This window comes from Rhinichthys klamathensis, unplaced genomic scaffold (assembly GCF_029890125.1).
Source record: "Rhinichthys klamathensis goyatoka isolate OS25496 unplaced genomic scaffold, OSU_Roscu_1.1 h1tg000004l_1, whole genome shotgun sequence".
Taxonomy (NCBI): Eukaryota; Metazoa; Chordata; class Actinopteri; order Cypriniformes; family Leuciscidae; genus Rhinichthys; species Rhinichthys klamathensis.
The window spans coordinates 5342501-5352621 of NW_026606557.1; the positions used below are offsets into that span (position 1 = coordinate 5342501).

The 10121-nt window shown below is 39.4% G+C and overlaps 2 protein-coding genes and 1 long non-coding RNA gene across 4 annotated transcripts in view; 2 read left to right on the plus strand and 1 right to left on the minus strand.

Annotated features, from left to right (window-relative positions):
- The window catches only part of lmx1al (LIM homeobox transcription factor 1, alpha-like), a 22253-nt gene extending 21094 nt beyond the window's left edge, over positions 1-1159 (plus strand). The window contains exons 7-9 of the mRNA XM_056252466.1: positions 101-218; positions 309-464; positions 547-1159. Of these exons, the coding sequence (XP_056108441.1) occupies positions 101-218; positions 309-464; positions 547-704 (432 nt within the window). The 3' untranslated portion in view covers positions 705-1159. The remainder of the gene's footprint in view (positions 1-100; positions 219-308; positions 465-546) is intronic.
- A 265-nt stretch (positions 1160-1424) lies between these two features.
- On the plus strand, positions 1425-2765 carry LOC130086501 (uncharacterized). Its single transcript, XR_008807216.1, has 3 exons — positions 1425-1961; positions 2052-2102; positions 2433-2765. It is a non-coding gene; the product is annotated as an uncharacterized LOC130086501 (long non-coding RNA).
- A 4701-nt stretch (positions 2766-7466) lies between these two features.
- LOC130086427 (coiled-coil-helix-coiled-coil-helix domain-containing protein 5) lies at positions 7467-9434 on the minus strand. Of its 2 annotated transcripts, none has more exons than XM_056252570.1 (4): positions 9324-9434; positions 8883-9023; positions 7909-8060; positions 7467-7791 (listed from the first exon to the last, which is right to left on the minus strand). In XM_056252570.1, coding segments are annotated over exons 1-4 (321 nt in total). In that variant the 5' UTR covers positions 9326-9434; the 3' UTR covers positions 7467-7765. The 2 variants fall into 2 exon arrangements, with proteins under 2 accessions (XP_056108545.1, XP_056108547.1); XM_056252572.1 differs by having other exon boundaries at positions 8883-9056; positions 9324-9424.
- Between the last annotated feature and the right edge of the window lie 687 nt (positions 9435-10121).

Sequence of the window (10121 nt, forward strand, 5' to 3'; positions counted from 1 at the left end):
GGTAAAAAAAGTCAGAATTGGGTCGTTTCAGCCTGCAGTGTGAACGTAGCCTATTAGATGGGAATGTTGTTCCTGAACCTGAGCATTGTTGTGTGTTCAGATGAAGAAGATTGCTCGCAGACAGCAGCAGCAGCAGCAACAGCAGGAACAGGAGCAGATGGGCGGCACCAGGAGAGGCCCGAGCAGAGGGGGGCGCCAGAGTAACGATGACAGTGAGGGTAAGACACGGGCGGACGGCGGAGTGGAAGGACAACCATGTGAAATGGCTTGATGAAAGGTGTAATCTCCCCAACTCTATCTCTTCACAGACGGCTCCAGCAGTCACGGACTGGATGGGTTGCTCTCATATTCCTCTCTGCCACGGCAACAACTGCTGGCTTTGGATCCGAACATATACGGCAGCGAGCAATTCCGACACGGGCTCACGCCACCACAGCTCGGCCCCGAGCAGATGCACTCCTACGGTAAGGATTGTATAAACTTCGGCATTGCTTATTCTTTTTCGTTAACTGAAATGTTTGTGTTTGAACGCCGAATTCATTTCAGACTCAGAGACAGTTTTCCATGACTTGGACAGTGATGGAAGTCTCAGTCATCTTGGGGACTGTCTCTTGTCGACCGCAGATGGTGGAGTTCTGGCGGGCCGGATAGGAAATCCCATTGATCGCCTCTACTCGATGCAAAACTCATACTTTACCTCATGACCCTGGTTCCACCTACCTAAAGCGCTCCTCCACCACTGCAGGGGGCAACAAACAGAGTTTCACTGGAGGCGTCTTTCATCAGAACTAATTGAGTCCCTCAATCATATCTTAGTCGTGCCAATAAAGCTCTAACCAGTCAAACTAAGACATGACCAGACCCTAAAAATTCAATATGACATTGGACAGAATAGGAATTCACTGGAATCTCATGTTTTATATCACACATATGCACTATTTTTTTTGTTCTGTATTGCGCAAAAAATTTTCGACAGTCATAGGTGCAGACATCAACAGGCAGCTGTTCATGAAGTCCAAGTGTTACCTCACCCTCTACTCAATGTAAAACTAACAAATTGATCAAGGCTGTATCCAAAATCTCCCCCTATATTCTCATTCAGTGCTTGAATGATGATGTATTTTGTAGGCCAACCAAAAAGTTAGCGGTACCTCGATAAAAAGATCACCAATATGATTATTCTATTGGATTATTGCAGAAAATGCTCTGTGAGAGTTTATGATTCTTACACGTTTTGTTCATCAATTTTTGAAAATGTTGAAACCTAAATACAATCGGTGAAGGTAAAAATCTAACCGTATAAACAAACTACACCATGGTCACATACAGTAAATCATGTTACCATGGTGTAGTTTGTTTATACATCACCACCTTTAAGCATCCAACAAATACATCAGTCTTTGTTTTAAAAAACTTTTCCCTGAAAGTCTGAGTTAGAATAGTTTGTAAGAGTGTGATTATAAAAACTGTGGCTGAGGCTGTGAAAGTAGATTAGTGTGTAGAAGAGTTTACCCGTTCGGTGCGATGACGTTTAAAGGTGAAGTAAGCCATTTTTGAGAAACCGAGTTGCACGACACACTTGTAGCCAATCAGAAGTAGGGGGCATGTCAACTCATGATGAGGAGGATAGAGTGAGCCAATCAGCATCAGGGGGCGTGTCCACTCATGATAAGGAGAGAGTGAGCCAATCAGAAGTAGGGGGCGTGTCCACTCATGATGAGGAGGAGAGAGTGAATCAGCAGTAGGGGGCGTGTCCACTCATGATGAGGAGAGAGTGAATCAGCAGTAGGGGGCGTATCCACTCATGATGAGGAAAGAGTGAGCCAATCAGAAGTAGGGGGCGTGTCCACTCATGATGAGGAGAGAGTGAGCCAATCAGAAGTAGGGGGCGTATCCACTCATGTTGAGGAGGAGAGAGTGAATCAGCAGTAGGGGGCATGTCCACTCATGATGAGGAGAGAGTGAATCAGCAGTAGGGGGCGTGTCGACACTCATGATGAGGAGGAGAGAGTGAATCAGCAGTAGGGGGCGTGTCCACTCTTGATGAGGAGAGAGTGAGCCAATCAGAAGTAGGGGGCGTGTCCACTCATGATGAGGATAGAGTGAGCCAATCAGAAGTAGGGGGCGTATCCACTCATGTTGAGGAGGAGAGAGTGAATCAGCAGTAGGGGGCGTATCCACTTATGATGAGGAGGAGAGAGTGAATCAGCAATAGGGGGCGTATCCACTCATGATGAGGAGGAGAGAGTGAATCAGCAGTAGGGGGCGTTTCCACTCATGATGAAGAGAGAGTGAGCCAATCAGAAGTAGGGGGCGTGTCCACTGATGATGAGGATAGAGTGACCCAATCAGAAGTAGGGGGCGTGTCCACTGATGATGAGGAGAGAGTGAGCCAATCAGAAGTAGGGGGTGTGTCCAGTCATGATGAGGAGAGAGTGAGCCAATCAGAAGTAGGGGGCGTGTCCACTCATGATGAGGAGAGAGTGAGCCAATCAGAAGTAGGGGGCGTGTCCAGTCATGAGGAGGAGAGAGTGAATCAGCAGTAGGGGGCGTGTCCACTCATGATGAAGAGAGAGTGAGCCAATCAGAAGTAGGGGGCGTGTCCACTGATGATGAGGATAGAGTGAGCCAATCAGAAGTAGGGGGCGTGTCCACTCATGATGAGGAGAGAGTGAGCCAATCAGAAGTAGGGGGCGTGTCAAGTCATGATGAGGAGAGAGTGAATCAGCAGTAGGGGGCGTGTCCACTTATGATGAGGAGAGAGTGAGCCAATCAGAAGTAGGGGGCGAATCCACTCATGATTAGGAGAGAGTGAATCAGCAGTAGGGGGCGTGTCCACTCATGATGAGGAGAGAGTGAATCAGCAGTAGGGGGCGTGTCCACTCATGATGAGGAGAGAGTGAATCATCAGTAGGGGGCGTATCCACTCATGATGAGGAGAGAGTGAATCAGCAGTAGGGGGGCGTGTCCACTCATGATGAGGAGAGAGTGAGCCAATCAGAAGTAGGGGGCGTGTCCACTCATGATGAGGATAGAGTGAGCCAATCAGAAGTAGGGGGCGTGTCCACTCATGATGAGGAGAGAGTGAGCCAATCAGAAGTAGGGGGCGTGTGCACTCATGATGAGGAGAGAGTGAGCCAATCAGAAGTAGGGGGCGTGTCCACTCATGATGAGGATAGAGTGAGCCAATCAGAAGTAGGGGGCGTGTCCAGTCATGATGAGGAGTGAGCCAATCAGAAGTAGGGGGCGTATCCACTCATGATGAGGAGGAGAGAAAGTGAGCCAATCAGCAGTAGGGGGCGTGTCCACTCATGATGAGGAGGAGAGAGTGAGCCAATCAGCAGTTGGGGGCGTGTCCACTCATGATGAGGAGGAGAGAAAGTGAGCAAGAGAGAGATTTGAAGAAAGACTGTAGAAAGAGATGGCTGAGAGACATTACAAAAGAGAAAAGGTCAGATGAATATCAGTGGTAAAATAAGGGTTATGATAAGGAAAGAGCTTTAGGACCCGCCTTACTATTAGAAAAGCTTTCCAGCGAGACTTGAGCGGGAAGGCCTGAAAACAGACGCAGAGGTTGTGTTGTTTCTGTTCCATATGCGAGTAACATTGGTTTTGCTGTTTCGCTGAACCAAGATATGATGTTGTTGTAATGTTAGCTTTAATAACAGGACAGTTTTGAGTGTTATTGTTTGTCTGGAGCGGCTGGCAATTAACAACCAACTCTTTCTTGTACTCTTGTGCGTTTTGGGGGCGGAGCAATGAAGGGAGGGGTGTGTTTTATTTGGGTTGATTTCAGATATCAACAGTGTTTCTCAGAAATTGCTTACTGCACCTTTAATGTGCCAAACAACCTCTGTAGTCCCATTTAGCCACTTGTTAGTAAACGCCCTTTTCAAGACAAGTAAAAGCTATTAATGATGTATTTTATGTTGTAGAATACAACGTCAAATTGAGCTTGTAAACCACAGACCTTATTTCAGGCATATAACCAAAAACCCATTGTCTTTTAGGATGATGGAACTAGAAGTACTAAAATGCTAACTCGTGTCTGGGTTTTGGCCGACAAAATCATGTAATTCCTGCAGCACACTCTATTCATTACATTACTCTACTGATATCGTCCACTGAACGACTGAGCTGGAAGTTCTGTCCACTATGGTTTCAAACAGCACTAAATATGGCTGTCCCCTCAAATAATGAAAGGATATAGGAGTGATTTCTGACACAGCCCGAGCCTATTTCCACTCTCTTCTTATTGCTTTGCGATCTTTATGTCATTCCTTATGTAAAGGAATCAGCTTTTATTTCAATCTAACGTGAAAACCAAAATAGTCTAGCATGCTGGCTAGAAGTCAATGTACATTCATATTTCTTGTCAAGTAAAAATGTATATTAAAGGTGCACTCAGTAGTTGTATGTATGTCAAGCTGACCGATATAGCAGTTGTCTTGGACTTACACTGACACCTAGTGGCGTGGATGCAGCATCACACAAACGCAAAAGTTTGGACCAGGGTTATTATAGTAAACTAAAACCATTAAAAAAACTTGAAATAAAGTTAAAATGCTGCCAAGGCAACATTTATTTAGTTTAACTTGACAGGCTAAAACTAAAACTGAAATAAATACTATATAGACATATTTTTTAAGAAAGCTAATAAAATGAAACTGTTATAAAAAAAAACTGTTAATTTTTATTTTATTTTGAAGACTGTTGATTTTTTGAAGTGTAAAACTCTTAATGAGATAAAAATCTGAGTGCACCTTTAACATTTGAAATTCCTTTTCACAAATTAGAAATGTTGACAGCTAGTGCAGTATTTTTTATAAAGAAATTTAATTTGGAATTAATTTGTTTGTTTTTTAAATACTGGCAGTTTCTCAGAAAGAGTTTAATTCTTTAATGTTTCAAGCCGCCTTAACTGTGCATTAGACAATTAAAGAGACAAAATATTAAAATAGTACACCATAAAATAATGAAATGTCAAAAATTGAAGTAGATATCTCAAAAAAAAAAATAGTGAGCGAGTATTATGCTGTAATTTAATATTTAATTTAACAAACCCACAAATGAGATTATTTAATATAAATCTCAGGTTTTTAAACAGTATAACATTTGGACACAGGGTAAAGTTTCTCTGATTAAAAAAAAATATATATCAAGGGCCTTGATTTGTACACCGTAGCAAAAATGTTGGTACGGCGACTATGAAAAACATGTAGGTTTTAGATTGTTAGGCATCAGGTAAAATGTAGGGATGTGCTCTAATCTCCAAACTGAGATAAGGAAATAATCAGGGTTATTGCTGTTACAGGGTTAGTTAGCCTACAGTTACAGGGTTGATCATAAAAATGACATCTATCTCTTTAGTACTGACAGGAAAAATAGCACAAAGTATTAAGAAGACCCCCTGAAAGTTACAGGACGTGTACATTTGGCAAAGTGTTGCTATTGTGCTTTATTGTAATATACTAAATGTGTTGCTCATATGACTGTTGTTGTAATTAGCACTATTGTTATTCGTGTAGTTATTTACTTCACCTCTTTTTACTCATTATGTTCTTGACTATTTTTAATGGCAACAATAGCACTGGAATATTTATGTTGCAGCATGATACTTATGTGAAATGTATTATTTATATTGAAGAATGTACAGTAACTCCACCTGCTTATGAAAACCCTGACTGGAATGTAGTTTCTATTACACTGGACATGACTTTCTGGTAAATCAAGTGTGCAGCTGACTGCTCACACATATCCATGAACCATTTTGTGATACTGGACAGTTTTATTTAGTGTTATAATATTTCTCCAAAGGACTGCGGTGGTGACAGCTGTTGATGGGGAGATGAATGGTGCGTCTTTCTGTTCCTTTTAGTGTGATGACTTTCAGTGAACGTGTTTTTGTGAACGGTGTTCTCGGGTTTCCAATATAACTCGTCATTTCAAACATTGACGCTTGGCTGTGTGATTTATGGCTCATGCACTCTGATAAGTATGTGATTCTGGTAAAACAGTTACATTTCTTTCCACTTTTGATGAAAGATCTGTTCAACTCGGTGGTCAAAGGCTCAGAACCCCGTGTCCTCCCTCCCGTTTAACCAGCGGTCAAAGCAATCCTAATCTAATGCCTCCCTACAGTCTTTTGTTCCTGGACGCAGGGAACCGGTGGGCATGTGAGGGGGAGACATTACATGTCTGCATTCTTTGGTTTAATATTATACTGTGACGCCAAGGTAAGGGGAAAAACATTCAAACGGTGACTAACAGAGAACAAGAAATACCAGTTATAATTGACATAACGGCATAAACGAATTTAATCATGTATCATTTTCATGTATTAATTCCATTTTCATTGCCACGTTTTGTGTAAACAGCTTGTAACAAAACTTTTTTTTTAAAAACGAGACCTTGCCCAACTTCATAGGTTGTCTATAAAAGCCTGTACAATGTTACGGACTGTTACGGTTATGCGCGATCCCGGAGAGCCTCTCTTCCTGACACATGAAAGCATTATACAAAGTTCAAGTCAAGATAATGGCGAAAGAGCCATTCTGTACTGTAATGTCAATGTGTCATGCAAATAAAATTTAAACTATAGTCTCACATATCCAAATCTATCTCAAATAGCCTATACTTTATAATCAATTCAAACTATTATAACAGTTTAATTTTAATTACCTCATCTGTCGCCATGATGCTGGTGAATTGCAGAGCTTGTGCAAACACATCCACATCGCTATCAGATGCTTTCATACCTGCCGTTTATTCACCGCTTTATTTGTTGTCATATTCATCTAACCGTCACTCTCAGCAGCGTGGGCGGCATTGGGATGTTCGTTAAAAGTATCGCTGCAAATGTGTTTACAACTTTTTAACTTCTAGCAAAAAAAAAAAGGAAGTTCGGGCCCTTATCATCTGTTCAGCCTCAACTATGTGTGCACGAGTCAAGCACGAGCGATAAGTTGCTGGCTGCAGTTCACTTAACGACCACCGGTGTCGCTAATAACAAGGGTTTCTGAATTCTACATATAGCCCCTTTAACTGAAGATAAACATATATTATCATAATAATTATGTTTCCATTGCAGTAAAGAATGTTAATATAGATCTAAAATTAATCCATGTTTCAGTGACAGCTTAAGCTAAATTTATAAAAGATATTAAGACATGTAAATACTTGCATGGGTTAAAAAGAAAACCGCATGTTCATCTAAAAATAATTATAGAATTTAATATTTTCCTCACTAAGACTCCTAATAAGAATACTGATTTGAATAGAGGTTCTTTTTTTTTTCTTAAAATATATAATTTAATATCTGTAGTCCACCGTGATTAGATTCTCACAGAAGAATTTCATATTGGTGTGTGAAAAAATATTTTTGGGGATTTAAGTATTTAACAGTGAAACAAAATGGTTTGCTGGTAACCATTCAATATTTAAAAGAGCAGAGAGCTGTAGAGAAAAAAACTGAAATGCATATTTTTATTGCAACTTCATGGTTTAATATCATGGAAACCTTTTAAAAATTATTTCTCTCATAAATAGTGTGAAAAGTTCCAAAAACAAAACAAAAACAAAATCTAATATCACATTACACAGTCTTTTCTTGCATCTTTTCAGTGCAAAAGATTTAGCTCTGTTCTTGTGTGTGTGTGTGTTGCAGTTCTTCATATACAATATTTCCATTATCCATTTCTTCCCAGTATTGAGTATAAAACACCTGTGCTATTGTCCTCATTAGACAGAACAATGGCGAAAACATCTATGTGGGCTGAGGCGCAGCATTTGCTGTTGAAAAAAAAAAAAAAAATTATATATATTTTTAATGCATTGTACTCTCTGTAATAAATTCAAGCTGCATGTCAGATTATAGCATTATATAAACACACATACTTCACTGCTTACCTATTCCTGAAAGGTCGACGGTCTCAACACAGGCAAGGAAACGGGTGAGGCGAGGTTGACACGCTTCGGCAGAGCTCTGGTTCTCTCGCAGACAGCTCTCAAACACAGAAAACTCACCGGCACAGTCTGTTCGGATCTTCCTTATCACAGGACTGCATTTAGATGCAAGAAAAAGCATCATAAATAAAGCCCTTTGTATTTGAATCCGGGTAAATAAACACATGATTATTGTTTCATCAGTTTTAGGGAAAAGTAAACTCTCACTAGTTATTTAATTTGTCTACAAACAATGCATATTGTGTGTGTGCGTGTGTGTGTGTGTGTTGCAGTACTGTATAGCTCAGGGGAAATCATTTTAATTCATTCAGTTTTACTAATGTCATGAACATGTCTACCAGTATCACATCTCAAACAATGCATTATGTTTAATAGTATTAGGTGGTGGAGAAAGTACTAATTTAAACATATTATAGATACAACGGCAGACTCATTTGTCTTCCTAATATTTCATATGTATGTATAATTAAATAACAGGAGTTTTTGGAGAGAAAAAAAAGACAAAATACAGTTTGATGATAAATATTAAAATATTCTGTTCCCACGTAATTATGATTAGCTTGATGTTTTAATAAGCTAATCATAATAAGTTTAAATAAGACGTCTAATATTTCATTCTGTGTGATCATGGCATAACTGTGAGGTAGTTGCTATTAAATTATATATTTGTTCTTAGATTGTCATTGATTTAATGAAGGCATTGTAAAACAACAGTTTTAATGTGACCTACGTATATAACACAAATCTTTTCATTTTAATAATACAACTCAACCCCTGGGACAGAAGAAACGTGTTTGAAGTTGAAGAAACACATTTACATCAATGTGTGATAGAAATAAGAATAAGTAGCTTTGCACAGCAAAGAGAATAAAAGAAATGGAAATGCATTTGTCTGCAAGCATGACATTTGAACATACTGTGATGAAGTGCACTGTGCCACCTTCAGCTTCAGGTCTAGACACTTCTCTTGCCATGATGCTGGATGAGACACAACACAGCCACCATATTCCTCCAGCTCCTTCTGGCAGTATTTGGTTGTGATGGCCATCGCTGCCTGCCTGTCATTATGCAGTTAAATATGTTTTATTAGCCTAAATGCAAATTACAATAAATTAGCAACACTGCAGCAGGTGACCGACTAATGCGTTCAACGACAGTCTGTCAAATAAAGTTTTAGAGAATGTTGTTATTACAAAATAAACATTCTAGTTCATACAATGCACCGTTCATTTTAGATAATGTAGTTTAAACATAGCTTGGTTTGCTATCAGGCTGCTGTCATCGTATTACAGCGCAAGCTTGACAAATAGAATATAAAACAAGCATTTAACACACAGCTGTCAATCAGCACTACTTACATGTTGAACACCTTTGATTTTGACTCGTTTAAACCGAGTCGGTTTCCTGAAGGTTACTCTCGACGGCACATCACCACGCAGAGACACGCACATGTGCAAAGGGAACGTCCGCGTCGCGCTCCCGCCGGAGGAATTCGATTGGTCAATGTTTGCACTTACCGTGATCTTATTGGCCGTTTCACTGGGAGCGTGAAAGAATGGGCGTGGCTTTACGCTACACACTTTTTATTTACATTTCATCGCACGATTACTTTACCGTTCATCGTCATAATTTGTTTTTAAAAATCGTTTTTCTTTACCGAAGTCACATTTCAGGACAATAATTAGATTTAAATGAATATTTTCATGTGATATACTGAAGTTCCAAAGAAAAACAATAAAAAAGAAACAACGACAAAAAATATATATATTCTCATTCATAATAGAGAAAAGCAGATTATGTGCCATCATAGAGATCTTCATCACTTGTTGTGATGTCAAAACCCCTGGTTGTTCTATTTTAGTAGGTGCTACAAGTAGCCTAAATTTAAGAAATGTATTTGTTTCAAATATAAAATGGGAGAGGACGCCACCTATCTATTAATATACTTATTTTTATATACAGTTTGTTTAAAGTCATCTATTAAATAAAATAAAAAATAGATTGGAGCTAGACTATTTTATTTATGTATATGGAACTTCCATCATAAAATCAATAATCGTGTAATATATGGTTTTTCTATTACTATCATGTTGTTTTTAAAATATATCATTTGTTTCCATTTTAAATCTCCTGATAACATTTTCTGTAAACTCGAA